The sequence below is a fragment of the Canis lupus genome, chromosome 29, assembly GCF_003254725.2.
Source record: "Canis lupus dingo isolate Sandy chromosome 29, ASM325472v2, whole genome shotgun sequence".
Lineage (NCBI taxonomy): Eukaryota > Metazoa > Chordata > Mammalia > Carnivora > Canidae > Canis > Canis lupus.
The window spans coordinates 364,048-386,034 of record NC_064271.1 but is presented as its reverse complement, the minus strand read 5'-3'; the positions used below and the strand labels follow the sequence as shown (position 1 = coordinate 386,034).

The following is a 21,987-nucleotide window of genomic DNA, read 5'->3' as shown; positions in this document are numbered from 1 at the left end:
ATGAGATACCAGGCAGCAAGTAAAATATTGATATAGATTATGTATTTATGTGAAATATTCCAAATTGGAAGGAAAATTGGTTGCAAAAATGTATATTTTTACACATGCATATATGGATTTTAAATAAAATATTTTGAAAGTTACAATGAGTTCCAATGGTCACAGGGGTTACCTTTGTAATATAGGATTATAGATGGACAGTTTTCTACATTTTCTAAAATTTCTATAAGGCGTGTATATGTATATATTTACGTGTGTATGCATGTATATTATATGCATATAATTTACATACTATGGGTTAGAGAGTATAATTCTTTAGAAAAATGATGCTTTAAGACAGGTTAAACTTCCACACTGAAAGGTAAGAACTTTTACTTTGATCAATCCCAAGGTTAGAAAGGTATTCTTTTGTGGTGAATTATCCAAGTGCAGGAGGACTGTGTCTTTTAGTCGAAGTCCTCAGACATTTTACATGTTTTTTGACACGGTATACATACCAGAATGCTTCATTCTTGAACTCATGGTCAGTGGGGAGATAAAATTCCCCTGGATTTCTTTGTATTGCCATTGGAGCCTTAGCATCGTGAGACACAGAAATGTTTAAGATACAAAGATAGGGAATGTTTGCCTTCACTTCTGCTACATATGTTTTGGTTTTAATATATAAGGAGGATTAGATCTGTAACCATATGTCTAGGTAATTGCTGTTATCCAAAAGGATAAAAAGACTTATTTTAATCTCCCCCAAATAGTCACACCAGACTAGCCCACTAGGTTAAGCTCCCAAGATTCCAGGAAGAGGAGTACTGTATCCTGGGTATTTCCTTTCAGAGAAGAGTCCAGGCCTGGCAGACACCTGGGATTGTAAAAGCCAGAGACCCACAAGGCTCTGCTCCTAGAGAAATTTTATTTACATTCTAGAGAGTTGGAATGAGAACCCAGGATCTTTTCCATCCCATCTCCAAATAGTAAAGATATCCCACCTTCTTTTTGGCAGGACGAGAGAGGTGATTCTTTGTCCTGTATCTCTTCTGTGATTGGGCTTTTAAAGTTTATATGTGTAGGGTGTTGATCTGGTTTTTATTTGGTCACACCACAGGGTGTAAATCAGGGTGTAGGGAACCACATGGTCATTATTTGCCTTTTTTTTTTTTTTTAATAGAAAGAGAAGGAGAGACAGAACGGGGTTGGAAGGGGAAGAGGGGGGGAGAGAATCTTAAGGAGGTTCCATGCCCAGCATGGAGCTTAACTTGGGGCTTAATCTCATGACACTGAGATCATGACCTGAGGTGAAATCAAGAGTCAGATAGATACTTAAATGACTGAGCCACCCAGGCACTCTGGTCACTATTTGCTTTTTAGTTGAATAATGATAATGTCTCTGATCCAGAATACTTTGCATGTATTTAGGATCAAATTAATGAAAATAAATTTTTTTTTAAAAGCCAACATTATCTGCCTTCATATTGGAAGAACAATAAGTTTTAGAATGCGGGATCCCTGGGTGGCGCAGCAGTTTAGCGCCTGCCTTTGGCCCAGGGCGCGATCCTGGAGACCCGGGATCAAGTCCCACGTTGGGCTCCCGGTGCATGGAGCCTGCTTCTCCTTCTGCCTATGTCTCTGCCTCTCTCTCTCTCTCTCTGTGTGACTATCATAAATAAATACAAATTAAAAAAAAAAGTTTTAGAATGCATATTTTTCTCTGCTGGATTCTTAGGAAAAAGAGAAGAGCTAGGAAGAACATGTTTATCATTCAATTTTAACTAAAGAAGGAAACTAATAAAACCATTGTGGTATTATTACTTAACTTTTCCTGTCATTTAAACAGCACTCTTTCCAATATAAAATTACTTTAATGCTAAGAAAAGAATTGTAATTGTTGTTCTTCAGGTGACAAGGCAACTATATGAGCCCTTAGTAATGCAGCTGATTCACTGGTTCACTAACAATAAGAAATTTGAAAGTCAGGATACTGTCGCCTTACTGGAAACGATACTGGTGAGTAATGGTTGATTCTTTTCTTGTAATTTACATCAACTAGTTATATTTGATCTACGTTTAGAACGTTAAGAAAAATTACCTATCAAGATATCAAAATGTAGCATCTACCTGGATACTATTGGTTTTTTTTTTTTTCCTTTTGTTTTAGAGAATTGGTGAAATGGCATTTTTTTTTTAAAGATTTTATTTATTTATTCCTGAGAGACAGAGAGAGAGGCAGAGACACAGGCAGAGGGAGAAGCAGGCTCCATGCAGGGAACCCGACGTGGGACTTGATCCCGGGTCTCCAGGATCAGGCCCTGGGCTGAAGTTGGCGGTAAACCGCTGAGCCACCTGGGCTGCCCGAAATGGCATTTTAATAGATAGGATACCATAGTCATTTCCTGAAGTGTTACTTTTAAATATCTGCAGACAGTGTGCACATTCTTTTAAAATTTTATTTATTTGAGAGAGAGAAAGAAAACATGGGTGTGTGGAGGGGCAAAAGGAGAGAATCCTCAAACAGACTCCCTGCTGAGTGCAAAGCCCACTCTGGGGCTTGAATCCTAAGACCCATGAGATCATGACCTTTGCTGAAACCAAGAGTGGGATGCTCAACCGACTGAGCCACGGTGCCCTTGCACATTGTGTTGTTGTTTTGTCCTCTTTTTTTGGGAGAATGGTTATAAATTAAATATATATTTAATTTATATATAAATTAGACTTCATATACGTGAAGGCTATGTGTGTGTAGAGTAGAAGGAATGAAAAATAGTGTGCTTATTTTTTAATCAGAGTTGCAATATGCTCTTTAAAAAAAATCTATAGTATAATAATTAAGACTAAAAGGGATTTTTTGAGCTTATCCAGTTTTTTCCTGTATTCAGATTCACAATTAAAGAGCCCTACCTAGAAAGGGGCACCTAGGTGGCTCGGTGGTTGAATATCTGCCTTCGACTCAGGTCATGATTCCGGGATTCTAGAATTGAGTCCAGCATTGGGTTCCCTAGGGGGGAGCCTTCTTTTCCATCTGCCTGGTCTCTGCCTGTCTCTCTCTGTCTTTCATTAATAAATAAATAAAATCTTAAAAAAAAAAACAAAAAACAAACCCTAGTAGCTATTTCTGTAGAACTGTCCTGAGGCCATAGAGTAGATTCATTAAGATTTGATCACTGGTTCATTGAGGGCAGAAGCAGGGAGGTTAGCTTGATTTTATTATAATTGTGTGAGTTTTTGCAAATGAGTTTATATTTGGTTCCTTTAAATGTCATCTTACTCGATTTTACCTATTATTTCATCCTATAATTTGGTTTTGTCATATATTGACTTTTAGAATCAGAAGCCCCAGTTAAATGCATAGCAAGTTTGTCCAAACAGACGTCTTTTAAGTCCATATTCTTGCAAACTGATTCCAATTTGAATGTGTGTGTCACTTTCTGTTAAATTTGAGAGGAGCCAGAGAAATAGAGAATTTGAGACTGGGCATCTGGACAGAGGAAATAAAGGGCAGTAGGTGGTTGGTGTGTTTGTGGGGATTGCAGTTTGTTTGTGGGGATCGCAGTGTGTTGTGTTTCATTTGCATGGGAGCATATTGCAAGGTGGGCTGGGAAGACACGCAGAGCATCAGAACATTGCATCTAGGGGAACCACATGCTCCAGTTTGCTCCAGATGGTCTTGATTACACTGGTTGTGTGTGTAATTGTAATAGTGTTCTTTTCACTCTCAGAGTTACCCTAATTGGATGCCTTGTTGTAGGCATGGGAGTCACTGAACATTTCAAATTAGGGTGGTGACAGTGATATTTGTGGTTTAATTCCCTGCAGTGTCTACCAGTGAGTCCTGCCTATAATAAATATGTTTAATTAAATTTAACTTGTGGCTTATTTGCATTCAGATGGATTTATTCTAATGTTCCTATTCTGAAGTTTCTGTCTTAGCTGTTTCTCTTCTAGTCTTGATTGTTGAAGGGGGCTTAGTAAGGATTTCAGAAAGAAATCAGTTAAGATCATGATAATGTAAAGTGAGATAGTTGAGGAAAGGAAAGGTAAAGGAGGAAATGGGAAGTTGGTACAGTGCTTGAGTGAAAGCATGTCTACAGGTTTCCCAGTAAGAATTGTTAATTCCCTAATGTTAGCACATGCATTATTTACCCACTCCTCTGAGAAACAATAAATATCACCTCTTCACATTTCCACAGTTAATTGCTTCTTGAATTATAATTAGCACTGTAATAAAAGATTTTGCATATAGCAAATAACTGGGGACGTTAGGTAGAAGAACTTGCTTATTTCAGTGTTCAGTATAGTTTTTTTTTTTTTTAAGATTTTATTTATTTATTCATGAGAGACAAGAGAGAGAGGCAGAGACATAGGCAGAGGGAGAAGTAGGCTCCCCTTAGGGAGCCTGATGTGGGACTCTATCCCTGAACTCCAGGATCACAACCGCTGAGCCATCCAGGCGTCCCCAGTATAGTTTTTTAAGTTAAACCTTTCCTATACAGATCTAAGAGGGGACTATGTCTAGAGGGAGACAAAAACATTCAAACTTCCTTGTTTGTGTGCTTTTTAAAGATATTTAAAGACTGTGCCTTATATAGAGGTTGCTCTTATGGAAAGTTACATTTTTAGAACCACATCTCTATATTATTTTTATTTATGTAGCATTACAGTTCTCTTGGAACCTAGAAGGATCTTATTTCCTTTAACCTCAGTAAAGCATCTCAGATATTGTTATGAGGTAAAATCAACAACAAAAACTTTAAGGATGTAGCCATTGGGTTTCTTTAGGAAAAGGAGAGACCTTTTTGTTGCTGCATAATTAAAATATTCTTTTTTTATTCTTTTTTTTAATGGATTTTTCAGTTTCTTTGTTTAAAAGAAAATGTCAAAAGGCCATTATTAGCATAGATTCTGATTAATCAGATTGGTTTTACTAGTCTTTATTGTTTTCTTGAATAGTGTTCTAAATTAATTTTCATAACATGCTATAGTTATACTCAGAGCAGACCAGGTATTCAGTTGTCATCTTATGTTTGGTTTTAGGATGGAATTGTAGATCCTGTTGACAGTACTTTAAGAGATTTTTGTGGTCGGTGTATTCGCGAATTCCTCAAATGGTCCATTAAGCAGACAACACCGCAGCAGCAAGAAAAAAGTCCAGTGAACACTAAATCACTTTTCAAGCGACTGTACAGCTTTGCACTTCACCCCAATGCTTTCAAGAGGCTAGGTGCATCACTTGCCTTTAATAATATCTACAGAGAATTCAGGTAAGTAAGCCATCTGACAGGGAAGAGTATAAAGAAGTTCTTTAAATTTTTAGTAATGATTTTGAAAAGTGACTGCTATTTATGTATCCATGTATTCATATAGCTGGCATTTAGTAGATTATTATATGTCAGATGCTGTGTTCTTTTCTGGGGATTAAAAAATGAATTAAAATGCAGTTGGCATTCAGGAAGCTCAAATTACTGAGATGCATACAAACATAATACCACAGCAGTCTTGTAAATGCAATGGAAGACCTAATTCAGGATCTTTTGGAGCATAGAAGAGGAGAATCTAACCTTGCTTGAGTAAGTTAAAGAAATCTTCCTGTAGCATTTTTTTAGAGAAAACTTAAAGGATAAATAAATCAGCCACAGCATTTCAGATCAAAGGGATGCAGTAGAGATAAAAAATAGAGTGTTATATAAGGAGATAAAGACATTTTATTTTCCTTGACTATGGAGTTGGAAGTTTAGAAGGGAGCATAGTGAGCCTGCGTAGGTGCCTGTGTCTGTAGAGTTAAGAAACAGGTTACTTCTAGTGACAACAAGCCCTTGGAGTATTAGGAGAAGGAGCTGCATGTTTAAATTTCCTCCTGAAATCCACCTGCCTATAGCTATATGGAGAGTAGATCTGAGTGAGATAAGAACAGGGCTAGGACACCAGTGAAGGGGCTATCATCAGTCCCTGACCTAAGGTTGTAGTCATGTTTGTCCATTCATTTATTGTTACCTATTAAGAATATTATGTGCCAGACACTGTGCCAGATGCTGGTGATGTAAAGATACAGCCATTCAGGAGGATTGCCTCTATAAAACGAGATAAAAATCACATAGATAATTGTAAAACTTGTTGCTGAAATCAGTTCTTTTATGTAGTGGTAGATGATTACCAAGTAATCAGATAATGAGGAACCTGACTTTGATTGGTCCGGACAGTTTCTCTCAGGAAATGGGAGTTATGATAGCAGTGAGGAGAGCAATTGTAAAAATAAGATAAATGACTGAGAGAGAGAGAGACAGACAGACAGGGATGGATAGTTGGAGGGATAGGAAATTGTGTATGTGCAGATGCACATTTATATGAAAATTGACTAGAGTTTGAAGCCACTGTGTAATTTTTTTTTAGCTTTTTAAACTGTGAAACATATGTACAAAAGAGTGTTTAAAACATGTGTATGAATCTGTCACTATTTTTATTTTTTTTTTATTTTTTTTATTTTTTATTTTTTAAAAGCTTTCTTTTTTTTTTTTTTTTAATTTTTATTTATTTATGATAGTCACAGAGAGAGAGAGAGAGAGGCAGAGACACAGGCAGAGGGAGAAGCAGGCTCCATGCACCGGGAGCCCGACGTGGGATTCGATACTGGGTCTCCAGGATCGCGCCCTGGGCCAAAGGCAGGCGCCAAACCGCTGCGCCACCCAGGGATCCCTGTCACTATTTTTAGATGACATATTATTATATATAGAAAACCCTGAAGACTTCACCAAAAAACTATTAGAACTAATAAATTCAGTTTCAGGACACAAAAGCAGTATACACAAATCTATTGCATTTCTGTACTTTAATAACCACTTATCAGGACATGAAATTAAGAAAACATTTCTATTTATAATTACATCAAAAAGAATAAAATAGGAATAAATTTAACCAAAAAGGTGAAAGACCTATACAATGAAAACCATAAGACATTGGTAAAAACAACTGAAGAAGCCACAGATCAGTTAGAAAGATATACCATGCTCATGGATTGAAAGTATTTATATTGTTAAAATGGCAATACTCTCCCCAATATTCAACATATTCGGTGGAATCCTTATAAAATTCTAGTATGACATTTTTCACAGAAACCAAACAATCCTACAATTTTTGTCGAACTACAAAATACATTGAGGAGCCAAAGTAATCTTGAGAATGAAGAGCAAAGTTGGAGGCATCATGCTCCCCAATTTCGAACTATACTACAAAAGCTATAATAATTAAAATAGTATGATATTGGCATAAAACAGGTCAATGGAACTGAATAGAGAGCTTAGAAATAAACCCACACAAACATGGTCGATTAATTTTTGACTGAAGAGCCAAGAATAAACAGTGGGAAAAGGACAGTCTCTTTAGTAGATTGATGTGGGGAAAACTGGACAGCCACATACAAAAGAATGAAACTAGACATATCTTACACCATACACAAACATTAACTCAAATTGGATTAAGGACTTGAATGTAAGACCTGAAACCATAAAATTCCTGGAAGAATAGGTGGTAACCTGTTGGACATCAGTTTTGGCAATGATGTTTTGGTTCTGATTCCAAAAGCCAAGAAAAAAACGTGAAAGTAGACATGTGGGACTATATCAACTAAAAGTTTCTGCAGGGCACAGGAATCCAATAAAATGAAAAGGTGACAAAAGGTGATCAGTTTCACAAGTCATCAGGGAAATGCGAATCAAACCACAATGAGATACCACCTCATGCCTGTTAGAATGGCTACTATGAAAGAGGCAAGAAATAACAAATTTTGGCAAGGATGTAGAAAAAGGGAACCCTTGTGCACTGCTGGTAGGAATGTAAATTGGCATAGCCACTATGGAAAACAATATGGAGATTCCTTAATAAAAAATAGAAGTACCATATGATCCAACAATTCCAAATTTTGGATATTTGTCCAAAGGAAATGAAACACTAATTCAAAAAGATATATGAACCCTGATGATTATTGCAGCATTATTTAAAATAGCCAAGATAAGGCAGACCGGGTGGCTCAGCGGTTTAGCATCACCTTCAGCTCAGGCCCTGATCCTGGAGACCCAGGATCCAGTCCCACGTTGGGCTCCCTGCCTGGAGCCTGCTTCTCCCTCTGCCTGTGTCTCTGCCTCTCTCTCTCTCTCTTTCTTTCTCTCTCTTTTTCTCTGTGTCTCTCATGAATAAATAAATAAATCATTAAAAAAATAAAATAGCCAAGATATGGAAAATGTCCATTAGTGGATGAATGAAGAAATATGGTATATATATACAACAGAGTAATTCAGCCATAAAAAAGAATGAAATCTTGCCATCTGAAAACATGGATAGATTTGAGGTCATTATGTTAAGTGAAATAAGTTAGAAAGACAAATACCTTATGGTCCTACTTATTTGTGAAATCTTAAAAAAAAAAAAAAGAAAGCTCATAGATACAGAGAATAGATTGGTGGTTGTCACAGGCTGGGAAGAAGGGTAGGCAAAATAAGTGACAGAGGTCAAAAGGTACAAACTTCCAGTTTTAAAATAAGTAAGTCATAGAGATATACAGACATACCTCATTTTGTTACTCTTCACAGATACCGCATTTTATACAAACTAACTTTGGGTAGGTCTATTAGCACTACTTTTCCAACACTTACTTTGTATCTCTAAGTCATGTGTTGGTAATTCTTAAATTATTTCAAACTTTCTAATTATTCCTGTATTTGGGATGGTGGTCTTTGATGTAACTATTGTAATTGTTTTGGGGTGCCATGAACTGCTCCCATATAAGACAGTGAACATAATTGATAAATGGTGTGTGTGTTCTGACTGCGCAACCAACTGGCTGTTCCCCCTTCTCTCCCTCTCCTTGTGGTCCCCTATTCCCTGAGACACAGCAACATTGAAATTAGGTCAGTTAATAATCCGACAATAGTCTTTAATAAAGTGAAAAGAAGATTGCATGTCTCTCAGTTTACATCAAAAGCTAGAAATGATTAAGCTTGGTGCAGAAGGCCTATGAAAAGCCAAGACAGGCCAAAAACTAGGCCTCTTACACAGACAAATACTGAATGCCAAGGAGAAGTTCTTGAAGGAAATTAAAGTGGACCCTCCAGCAAACATATGGATGAAAAGGAAGTGAAACAGACTTATTGCTGATATGAAGAAAGTTGTGGTGGTCTGGATAGAAAATCAAACTAGCCATAATACTTCCTTAAGCCAATGCCTAATCCAGAGCAAGGCCTTAACTCTCCTCAGTTCTATGAAGTGAGAGAGGAAAGGAAGCTGCAGAAGAAAAAATCTGAAGCTTTCAGAAGATCTGTGAAGTTTAAGGAAAGAAGCTGTCTTCATAACATTAAAGTACAAGATGAAGCAGTGCTGATATAGAAATTGCAAGTTATCTAGAAGATCTCGCTAGGATAGTTTATGAAGGTACCTCCACTAAACAACAGATTTTCAGTGTGAATTAAACAGCCTTTTGCTGGAAGAAGATGCCATCTAGAGCATCGTAAATAGAGCGGAGAAGTCATTGCCTGCTTCAAAGCTTCAAAGGACAGGCTGGCTCTCCTGTTAGGGGCCAATGTAGCTGGTGATTAAGTTAGAGCCAGTGCTGATTTACCATTCTGAAAATCCTAGGGCCCTTCAGAATTATGGTAAATTTCCTCTGCCTGTACTCTCCAAATGGAACAACAAAGCCTGGATGATAGCATATTTGTTTACAGTGTGGTTTACTGAAGATTTTAATCCCCCTGTTAAGAACTACTGCTCAGAAACAAAGATTCCTTTCAAAATAGTACTGCTCAGTGACAGTGCACCTGGTCATCCAAGAGCTCTGATGGACAAGTACCGTGAGTTTATTTGTTTTTATGCCTGCTAACACAATTATCCATTCTGCAGTAAATGAATCAAAGAGTAATTTTGACTTTCAAGTCTTATTATTTAAGAAATTTCATAATGCGGGATCCCTGGGTGGCGCAGCGGTTTGGCGCCTGCCTTTGGCCCAGGGCGCGATCCTGGAGACCCGGGATCGAATCCCACGTCAGGCTCCCAGTGCATGGAGCCTGCTTCTCCCTCTGCCTGTGTCTCTGCCTCTCTCTCTCTCTGTGTGTGACTATCATAAATAAATAAAAAATTAAAAAAAAAAAAAAAGAAATTTCATAATGCTATAAATTGAAAACCTGGTAAGGATTCACCATTCTAGATGCCATTAAGAACATACATGATTCATGGGAAGAGATCAAAATATCAACATTCACAGGAGTTTGGGAGAAGTTGATTCCAACCTTAAGGATGACTTTGAGGGGCTTAAGACTTCAGTGAGGGAGTAACTGCAGATGTGGTGGAAAGAGCAAGAGAACTAGAACTAGAAGTGAAGCTTTCAAGTGTGACCAAATTGCTGTCGTTTCATGACAAAACTTTAATGGATGAGGAGTTGCTTCTTATGGATGAAGGTGGTTTCTTGAGATGGAATCTTACTCCTGGGGAAGATGCTGTGAAGATTGTTGAAGTTTTAGAATACCGTATAAACTTAGTTGATAAAATAGTGGCAGAGTTTGACAAGATTGATTTCAGTTTTGAAAGAGGTTCTGCTGTGAGTGAAATGCTACCAAATAGCATCACCTGCTACAGAGAAATTAGATCTGAAAGGAAGAGTTGGATCTATGTGGCAAACTTCTCTGTATCTTATTTGAAGAAATGGTCACAGCCACCCAACCTTGAGCAGCCAACGACCCGAATCAGTCAACACCAGCCATCAACACTGAGGCAAGACCCTCTACCAGCAAAATGATTATAACTCACTGAAAGCTCAGAAGATGGTTAGCATTTCTTAGCAATATAAAGTATTTTTAATTAAGGTATGTTTTCAGACATAATACTGTTGTGCTTTTAATATACAGTACGATGTTAATATAACTGTTATATGCCCTGGGAAACCAAAAAATTCACTTCACTGCCTTTGTTGAGATAATTGCTTTATTTTGGTTACCTGGAGCCAAACTTGTAGTATTTCTCAAGGGTGCCTATAATGTAGAATATGGTGACTATAGTTAATACTGTATTACATATTTAAAGGTTGCTAGGAGAGTAGATTTTAAATCTTCACATCATGAGGAAAAGAATTTTTTAAATATATGGGGATAGATGTTAACTAGACTTATTGTAGTGATCATATTGTAATGTATACAAATACAGAGTCATTTTGTTGTACTCCTGGAATTAACACAACGTTATATGTCAGCTATACCTCAGTTAAAAAAAAAGAACTCTGTATGTTGAATAATAATAAGTTTTTGCATACTCCCCACCTAGGTTAAGAAATAGAGTATTTTCAGTATTTCAGACCTTCCTCTTTGAGCTAATCATTCATTCTTCCTTTATATTATTTATTCCCTTGTTTGTCTTTTTTGTTTCTTTTTTTTGTTTCATTTTGTATGTATGTACCCCAAATGATACATTTTGCAATTTGGAAGATCAGTGTTTTCACTGTTTGGTGAAGTGTCCTGGGATATTCTGTTCAGTGGAGACTGGCTCCAGCTTCCATGAGAGATTACAGGAGCCCATTCCAAGGAATTAGAATGACAAGGTTCACGTTAGTTTTATAGCAGAGCTCTCCAGAATGTTGTGAAGTAGATCACAAGTGATATCTGGGAGAAATATCATCTGAACGTGTGGACTGCCCTTTAATTTCTGCTTCTCAGCTCCATGTGGCTCACCATGTGTCAGGAACATGTCAAGGCAATACTCTCTCCTGGGATAAATGAGCACTCTCAGCTGATCCAAGTTGAACATGGACAGGAGAAGAACTTTTAAGTACCTGATCATGGTCACCCAGGTTAAGAAAGGAATTTGGGCCATCTTCTGTACAGGTTGAAAAATCCATACTGTGGTGTTTTGGTGGAGACAGCTGTTACCAAGTCTCTTTCTTGGGTCCCTGCTCACCTGTTGTATTGGATCTCCTTGCCTTTCCTCTTGGATTGTCCCCTGCACTTCTTCCCTGTTTGATTTTTTGTTTCCTTTTCCTCTCTTGCCTTCCTTTTTGGATACTCTTGATTTGTTGGATCACATTCAAAATAGCTTTTTGAGAAAAGGTACACAATAGAGAAATTCTTTGAAATCTTACATGTTGAATAATATAAATACAAGTCCTATTGTTTCCTTTCTGCATGCTGATGAGCTGTTTGCACACCTTTCTTGGGAAACATATTTGTAGGGCATCATTTTGTCATGTCATTTCTCTACTTAGCTGCTTTAGCTGGTGTTGATACCTAAGCTAAAACCTGTTATACTCAACCTGGCCTTTCAAGATCCCCCAGCTTTTGGAGTCTCATCACAAGCTGCTCTTCCAGGCACTTGAGTGGCTCAGTTGGTTAAGCGTCTGCCTTCAGCTCAGGTCATGATCTCAGGGCCCCTACTTGTGCTTGCTTACTCACTTGCTCTCTCCCTGTGTCAGATAAATAAATAAAATCTTTAAACAGAACACACACACACACACAAACTGCTGTTCCAAATGAATCTTTTCTTTTCCTTGCCAGTTTGCTTGCTGTCTCCTGTTTTTCATCTTGCCTCCATGTCTTTGCCCATACCACACATTTATCAGTTAATGTCCTTTATTTTCAGTGTCAGATCTGGGTGTGTGACACCAGGGGAGATGGGGAGCTTGTGATTCTGACAGGCCCTGCCCCTCTTAGGATTCAAACTTAAAAAAAAAAAAGAAAAAAAAAAAAACTAGGACTATATTCCTGACAAACCAAACACCAGTTTGTGATTTTTGTTCTAAGTACTCTGGTCCTGCACACTTGCTCTAGTTCTGTTTGTTCCAGGAACACTCCCTCAGTGGGTGGTGCAGTGACCCAGCACTTCATCAGATGAGTAGAACTTCCAACTTGTATTCTTCTCTGAACTCCTCTGAGACTCAGTTCCTAGCCCTGTCATTTTATATTTAATCATTTACTGTCCTGTGTTATTAAGGAGCAAATTTTCCAGGGAGAGATCTGCCCTCTGCCCTTCACCCACCCATGAGTTTATATAAGAATTGCTCCACAGACATTGTTGGTCAAATTATTTACATGTGCCTGTTGTGCTTGTAAAAGCTTAGCATTTACTACTGGTATTGACTTGTTTTTGGATAGGGTAAGAGATTTTGAAATTCTTTTTATTTTGAAAGAATGTGGATTTGGTATGAAACTTTCTCTTCTATTTTAATGAGGTGTGTGGAAGTGTGGTCAAAACAATGGTTCTGAAGTTATTTGCTGTGAGCAGTTCTATAGACTGAAGGGTACTTGTTTGCAGAGAAAAAGCGAATATTGCCTCTTTTGGTTTATATAGTTTTTGCTCTGCTCTTGAGGAAGTTTTCTTCTTTGAGAATTATTTTAGGTTGCTTTATGTTTCAAAACATTTGAGCCATTTTTTAAAAAACATTTAATTCATGTATGTACTCTTTAATTCAGTAATGTACTCTTTGATAACATTACTCTTTTCCCTTGTCACTTCTGCTTTTTTGTTTTCCTAGGTGAAGTTCAATATTCTTTGTTTTACAGGGAAGAAGAGTCTCTGGTAGAGCAGTTTGTGTTTGAAGCATTGGTTACGTACCTGGAAAGTCTGGCCTTAGCACACACAGATGAGAAACCCTTAGGTAGGTCTTATCTGAGTGTTTTGTTTGTACACCAGTTCTGTTTGCCTGACAAATCTTCAAGAACTTTACCACTCAGGGGTTAAGCCTCAGGTAATTCTCTCATAAGGTGATATTTTCTTTTCTCCTGTCTCCCATTTAGGGTGATAAGTATGAAAGGGAGATATGCCCCTCTGATGCCTCCAAAACAGTTAAGAATCTTCAATGCCCACCTTCTGTGTGGCCCACCACATCTCCCTGGTGGCCACTGAGCTTGACCCCTAGATGGCCAGAGATTTGCCCAGGGCAGGCGGGACAATTTTATTGTGCAGCTCCAATGAAGCCAGCCAGTACTGTGATGACATGAAATGTGAGAATGTTCGATTGCACCACGTAAAAAAACCTGGGTGTAATAATCACTGAGATGTGGCCAGTGTCTCACTGATGACAGTTTGAAATGTGGAAGATAGATCTCATTACAAGATTGTGATAAAGCTGTTTCAACTATAATTAAGAAATAATAAAATGATAAGTCAGAAATAGACTTAAAGTAGTTAAGACAGTAATAAATGGTAGACTTTACAATTAAATTCTGTATTATATAAAATTCTCTATTCTGTAAACTTACTTTACAAATAAATTCTGTGTTATGAACATCACGGAATTTCTGGGCTGGAAGTCTTAGATATCTTACCCAGAGAACTTAAGTGACTGAGCTAGGTCACATAGATGTGTATAGCAGAACTTCTTTTTCACTTATCCAGATTTTATTTTGTTTGTGTTTTTAAAAAGACAGGTTGTGTTCTACTATCCTTCATGGTGATAGCCTACTGTGGGTAAAAATACTTAAAATTTAGCTCTTGCCATCAAAGAGCTTAAAATTGCTTAGTTTATCTTGACATAAAGGTGAATTTTCTCAACAAGTGAAATTTAACACTTAAAAATCACTGCCATATTTTCAAAGCATAGAAAGAAAACGTTTTCTTGGTTATAGAACTCAAATTGTGTAAGGCTCCTTTCCTAAATAACCTGAGGCATCTGTGGATGGCTTTACTAATTTACTTTGATTCAGAACCTACAGTGACTTATTATTAATCTATCTATGGTTGAACCTACATAAGAAAAAGGGGAGGTCAAGGAATTTATACTCCTCAAATAATAACCTTAAATGGAGGTAGATAGGATCTGGCCTGGTAGGTGAATTTTGTAATACCTTCCATCTCAAATCCAGTATGTGAGGCTGTGCTTTGGCTGACTGGGGGCTGGTGAAGCAGTTTCTCATTAGGTGCAGTATTGTTATGAGTGTGTGCATGTGCACTATACTATTCTGAGATTTTAAATGTGGGTTTTGTTTTTGTTTTGGGACAGTGTAAATCATTTATTTAAATTATGTATTCTGAAGGCTGAAACGATGTTGACTCTGTTGTAAAATTATCTTTTTAGTTAAAACCTATAATAAACCTATAATACTAATTTATTCACAATAATCAGCTATATAACTCCTTTGGAAATACATTTTTGTGCTTGAGAACAGGTACAATTCGACAATGTTGTGATGCCATTGATCACCTAAGGCATATCATTGAAAAGAAGCATGTATCTTTAAACAAAGTAAAAAAACGACGTAGGCCACGGTAGGTGATACTGCTTCTTTTTTTATTTTTCCAACATAAAACTAATTCCTAGTAAAAGAGAATTTGGAAGAAATGTGTGGATATATAAAGAATTTTCTAAACAAGAAATGTGTGGAAATAGATAATTTCTAGGACGCTTAAAAGCTTTGTATTTGAAAGTGCTTGGTTTACTGTATTAATTTGTAACGGACATTTATTTTACCTGCAGTAATTTTGAATGCAAATTTGATGTGGAATTTTTTTTTCTTTTTTTTTTTAATTTTTATTTATTTATGATAGTCACACAGAGAGAGAGAGAGGCAGAGACATAGGCAGAGGGAGAAGCAGGCTCCATGCACCGGGAGCCTGATGTGGGACTTGATCCCGGGTCTCCAGGGTCGCACCCTGGGCCAAAGGCAGGAGCTAAACCGCTGCGCCACCCAGGGATCCCTGATGTGGAATTTTTTGACTAGAAAATGCACGAACTATTGTGGAGTAAATTTAAGATATAAAAACTGTAATATTGAAATAGCATTTTGACAGTCATAGAATTATAGAATGAAGCCAAGGCTGGCTTTTTAACCAGTGGTATCCAGCCTTCGCTCTTAATCCCATTCTAGCAAGGTCTCATTCTCCAAAAGGATGGTATGTGCCATGCATCAGCCCCTCCAGATCTGTGCAGGGCGTCTGGGGAGTCTGCTGGCTGCTACCACTCTGTAGAAACATTGGCACACGTAAATTGGATATTAATATTTTTTCTGTTGTTATAAAATTGATTCTTTCAGATCCTATTCTTAACTTTTGACCTCTAGATCACTGGTTCCCAAAGCATGCATCAGAATTACCTGGAGGTCTTGTTGTAACACAGGTTGCAACACAGCTGAGTCTATCCCCAGAATCTTTAAGGAGGTCTAGAGCGGGGCTAAGGATTTGCATTTTCTGCCAAGTTTTTAGATAATGTTGCAGCTGGATCAGCAACCATAATTTGAGAAGCACTCCTTTAGATTTCAGATCTCCCTTTGTTTTAAGGTACATTGAAAAGGAAACCTAAAAATATTGGTGCTGTTGTTTTAAGAAATGCTTTTTAATTTTTTCTCAATTAGAAAAAAACGAAGATAAGCAACATTTAGGACCTATTTAACCTGTGACATTTTAATGGTATACTAATGATAATACATTAAAAATAAATTGAAGTTTCTACATGTATTATTGTGGCAAAATTGAGCTTATGGTTTCTATACTCTTGGGTCAGCCAAATGTAAATGTTGGGGTGTGTATTAAATATAGTGTATTATCTCCATTTAGAGGATTTCCACCTTCGGCATCATTGTGTTTACTGGATATGGTCCAGTGGCTGTTAGCCCACTGTGGAAGGCCCCAAACAGAATGTCGACACAAATCCATAGAACTCTTTTATAAATTTGTTCCTTTATTGCCAGGTATTGTGATCTTTATGTCCTGTAAATTATGAGTTTTGCTTCTATCAGTAGTAAAATAAATGTGTACTTATTTAAAATGTAACCTTTCCGTTATTTAGATGAATGTTACAAATAATATGTTCCTCATAAAAAGATATGTTCTATATTCATTACAGATCATTTGTTTGACAAAGGATGAAAGATGGGCTATGCATTTCTCAAAGATTTTGAGAAGCAAGGAAAGGAAAAAAAGTGCTCTTTTGATGTCCAGTGATATAGAGGAAGTAAATTTAGAATTTCCCAGTATCTTTTATTCCACTCTATTTTTACTTTTTTATCTCATTTAAAGGAAATAAAAAGGGTTGGATAACCAGTTAACATGTTAACTGATATTGTTAACATGATATTCAGTTAATAGTTGGTGAAATAAGAAATTGCTAGACTGCTAAATCCGAATGATCCGGGCAGCCTGGGTGGCTCAGTGGTTTAGCGCCGCCTTTAGCCCAGGACCTGATCCTAGAGACGCGGGATCAAGTCTCATGTCAGGCTCCCTGCATGAAGCCTGCTTCTCCCTTTGTCCATGTCTCTGCCTCTCTCTCTGTGTATCTTTCATGAATAAATAAATACAATCTTTAAAAAAAAATCTGAATGATCCCAGATTATTATGATATTAAAGGGAAGCAGTAAGCCTATGTTTTTTATTTTTATTTATTTATTTATTTATTTATTTTTAATTTTTATTTATTTATGATAGAGGGGGGGGGCAGAGACATAGGCAGAGGGAGAAGCAGGCTCCATGCACCGGGAGCCCGATGTGGGATTCGTTCCCGGGTCTCCAGGATCGCGCCCTGGGCCAAAGGCAGGCGCCAAACAGCTGCGTCACCCAGGGATCCCCTAGCCTATGCTTTTTAATAATGAGTGCACTAAGCCATTAAACTATACTTAAAGACTCAAAATAATTACTAAGTTTCTTAATAGAGGAATAAATGTGCCTCAGGACAGACCCAGGCCCTGGCTTCCCTCTGTGGAGTGTACTGTGCAAGAACCCTGCTATGCTGTGGTGTCTGGATAAGAAAGGTCATGGAACACTACAGATCATTTGGGGCTTTTTCCTCATTGAAGTAGAGGTGCAATTACTTGGTATAATTCTAAAACTTAGAAGATACTCTATTTGTTATACTGTGGAATGTATTGTGATACGCTATAGATTTAATATAGCATATATTGCAATTGTATTAGTACTACATATACTATTTGGTATATAAATATATGGTATATATTTGCCTACTATAATTTTAGGTATATAATGGTAATGTGTATTTGGATTTTCTTTTTTTAATTTTTTTTTGTGTATTTGGATTTTTAATGTAGAGAATTGTTTAAAAAAATCACTAGTATTTTAAATTTGTTTATTGCTTTTAGTTAACAAAGTTAGTTTTGTAGTCATTCTCACAGAACTCCTATAAAGTCCATGAAGATTGGATGGGGTGGGGATCCCTGGGTGGCTCAGCGGTTTAGCGCCTGCCTTCGGCCCAGGGAGTGATCCTGGAGTCCTGGAATCAAGTTTCACATCAGGCTCTCTGCATGGAGCCTGCTTCTCCCTCTGCCTGTGTCTCTGCCTTTCTCTCTCTCTCTCTGTGTCTTTCATGAATGAATAAATAAAATCTTAAAGAAAAAAGATTGGATAGGTGGAAAGGTGGGCATGTTTTCCTTATTTTTAAAGGGAACTTGGCCCAGATATTACATGGGTGGAACTATTAGTTGGCAGACCTTACCTCCCTTCCAATTGGATCTCTGATTCTCCTGCATCCCACACAATTCCTAGTGATGTCAGCTTGACTGATCCCAGACATTTCTATTGTTTTTCTCAGTTGCTTACAATAGGGACCTCACATATTTTCAATGAAATAAGTAGAGTTCTGCTCAGAATTGTTTCTGTTACACAAAGGATGCTAAATAGGTGAACCTTGTCCTGCTGCCAACATATACTTTGTATGAAAGGAATGAACGTTCCATCACTTATGTTCCTCTGTGCCCTCCAGTGTTGCATCCACCTTTCTCTCTGCTATGTTTTTCCCCAGTGTTTTTTTTTTTGTCTTTATTTTAATTCCAGTTAGTTAACATATAGTGTCATAGTAGTTTCAGCTATACAATATAGTAATTCATCAACTCCATTATGATCTGGTGCTGATCATATCAAGTGCATACCTAATCCCCACCACCAACTAAACTGATCCTCCCAACCCCATTCCTGTCTGGTAACTGTCAGTTTGTTCTCTATAGTTAAGAGTCTTTTTCTTGGTTTGTCTGTTTTCCACCCTGTGTTCATTTGTTTAGTTTCTTAAATTCCACCTATGAATGAAATCATAGGGTATTTGTCTTTTTCTTGCTTAGCGTAATGCTCCCTATGTCCATCCATGTCATTACAAATGGCAAGATTTCCATTTTTTTTATGGCTGAATAATATTTATACCACATCATTAGTCGATGGACACTTGGGCTGCTTCTGTATCTTGATTTGTAAACAGTGCTGCCCCCAGGGTTTTTTTGTTTGTTTGTTTGTTTGTTTGTTTTTTAAAGAGGGGGTGGGAAGGGAGCAAGAGAATTTCAAGCAGGCTCTACAGCCAGCCCAGAGCCTGATGTGGGGCTCAATTGATCCCACAACCTTGAGATCATGACCTGTTCCAAAATGAAGTCGGACACTTAAACAACTAAGCCACCCAAGCCCCCCACCAGCAAGTGGTTTTTTAAAAAAATTTTTTAAAAATATTTTATTATTTATTTATTCATGAGAGACAAAATGAGAGAGAGGTAGGGAGAGAGAGAGAGGAGCAGAGACACAGGCAGAGGGAGAAGCGGGCTCCATGCAGGGAGCCTGATGTGGGACTCGATCCTGGGTCTCCAGGATCACACCCTGGGCTGAAGGCAGCGCTAAACCACTGAGCCACCCGGGCTGCCCCCTCAAGTGGTTTTTAAGGGACAATGTTAAGTGTCTCTTTAGATCAGAAGTCCTATGTCTTGAAAGAGTATACTGTCATCTGGGCAACTCCCAGATCAGTGGAATGTAATGACAAGTGAAAGCACATCCCTATGACATGTATCTGGGTCTTTGACTGTTGAGACTCATGTTGAACAGAAAGCCAGGGTGACAGCAGCCATAGTTTGGAGGAGAGTGAGAAGGAGGCAGGGATCTGGGAAGGTTCTCAGCAATACAGATGTGCTTTCCAAGGCTTAGCTCTTCATCCATATGTTCCCTTATCCTCTTCTTTATCTACACCTGTCTTTCTCTGTCCTTCTATGACTCATAGCTGGCATTTGATACAGAACTTAAATACTGTTTTTACTCATTTTCTTTGTCAGTATTTATTTATTTATTTAGTCAGTATTTAAAATAATGGAATGTTTAATAATTCTCGCTAAAACAAATCTGAAGGGGCACCTGGATGGCTCAGTTGGTGAAGCATCTGCTTTTGGCTGAGGTCAGGATCTCAGGGTCCTGGGATTGAGCCCTGAGTCAGGCTTCCTGCTCAGCCGGGAGTCTGCTTCTCTCTGTCTCTGCCCCTCCACCTTCTTGTGCTTGCTTTCTCTCTGTCAGATAAATAAAATTAAAAAAAACAAAAAACCTGAAAACATGATATGGAATCTTTTACATACATAGCTATGATAGGTATTTTTTAACACAATAAAGAAACAATTTCTTCTTACTACATCAGAAATACATTATTGTTTTGCATTCTTTTCTAAGTTCATTAGAATCAGGATGATTTGACCTTTTGAGAGTCATTGATTTTAGAGCCTACAAAATACAATTAAATGTTTTTTTCTTTAGTTTTGAAAACGGTTAATACCTAAAGGAGAAAATATCTTTCAAAAAGATAATTCAAGGCTTTTATTTAATAAAAACTGCACTGTGATAGGTAATATTCTAAGCACTTTTTCAAATACTAACTACTTCAATTCATTTAATCTTTGTAGGAACCTTATAGGTAGATACTGTTAGGATTCTCATTTACAGATGAGGAAACTGGGACACAAGAGAGGCCAGGTCCGCACAGCCACGAAGTAGGATAGGAACTTGAGAATCACAGTGCTTTTCTTTGTGTTTATTCTTTAAATTACTCCTGGGAAAAAAAGGATAATAATTTTCAAGAGAAGAGGCAAGGGAAAGGATATGATGCTTATAGCTGTTTAAATAGTATCCAACCATTTTTATAATGTTTAAAATAACTGAAGAGAATAGCTTTGGTGGAAATACCTTCTTGGCAGTAATTACAGTGAAACAAGTTATGATTGCTATAGTTAAAAAATTATCCCTTATCATAAGTTGTACAACTCTGGTAGGTATTTTATATGGAAACTGTATTTGAAATATTGTGGTATTGCCAGTCTTGTTTGAGTCTAATTATGTTCGTTAACATATCAGAGTTTAATTCTTGTTTTCTATTATTGGGGGATGCTATTTTTATTTAGGCACCATGATTAGATTAATTTTAGTTATGTGAAATTACGTGTTTTCATCTTGTTTCTTTTTTAAGGCAACAAATCTCCTTCTTTATGGCTGAAAGATATTCTTAAGAACAAAGATACTTCCTTTCTCATAAACACATTTGAGGGGGGAGGAGGAAGTTGTGATCGGCCGTCAGGCATCCTTGTTCAGCCCACCCTCTTCCATCTGCAAGGGCCGTTCAGCTTGAGAGCTGCCCTGCAATGGATGGACATGCTTTTGGCGGCTCTGGAGTGCTACAACACATTCATTGAAGAGAAAACCCTCAAGGCACCTGATGTCCTGGGTAGGTAATATCTGTGCCCCAAGTTACTGTGGTCCAGTTCTACCTGAAGTTATTCAGGGAAAAACAGCAGTAGGGTCTTTGACTAGACAGGCAACACTGTCTAGAATCACAGAAACAATGGCAACAGCAGGGAGCATTAATTTAGTCCTTGCATTCTTCTTGAAGCTCACAGTGAGGGTGGGGGTCTGGTGTACATGACAGCACGGAGGCTACAGAAACCTGCCCAGAGTCTGTACTTTTGTGCCTTGTTCACAGGTTCTTAATGATCTTTTTTATCAAATAACCTTTTGAGGTTTTCATTTGCATGTAGCACCTTAAAAGAGTTTTTCATGGGTGCCTGGCTGGCTCAGTTGACAGAGCATGCAACTCTCATTTCTTTTGTTTTTAAGAGAAAGAGCATGGGAGTGGGATAGGGAGGGACAGAGCGAGAAGGGAGAGAAAGAATTAGGCACTATGCTCGGCATGGAGCCAGATGTGAGGCTCAATTTTATGACCCTGAGATCATGACCTAAGCTGAAATCAGGAGTCAGAAGAAGCTTGACCGACTGAGTCACCCAGGCACCCCGGAGCATGCAACTCTTGGT

General features: G+C 37.7%; 1 protein-coding gene across 8 annotated transcripts in view; it reads left to right on the top strand.

Moving 5' to 3' along the window:
• Positions 1–21,987, top strand: part of PRKDC (protein kinase, DNA-activated, catalytic subunit) — a 221,645-nt gene that overhangs the window by 42,491 nt on the left and 157,167 nt on the right. For 7 of the 8 annotated variants that reach the window (XR_004810577.2, XM_025477681.3, XM_025477683.3 and 4 more), the window contains 6 exons: positions 1,891–1,998; positions 5,023–5,249; positions 13,512–13,606; positions 15,117–15,216; positions 16,501–16,634; positions 21,149–21,403. Coding sequence is in view for 7 of the 8 variants with exons in the window: in XM_025477681.3 (XP_025333466.3) it covers positions 1,891–1,998; positions 5,023–5,249; positions 13,512–13,606; positions 15,117–15,216; positions 16,501–16,634; positions 21,149–21,403 (919 nt within the window). In the remaining variant the exon portion in view is untranslated. The remainder of the gene's footprint in view (positions 1–1,890; positions 1,999–5,022; positions 5,250–13,511; positions 13,607–15,116; positions 15,217–16,500; positions 16,635–21,148; positions 21,404–21,987) is intronic. The other variant, XM_049103971.1, reaches the window with a different exon arrangement.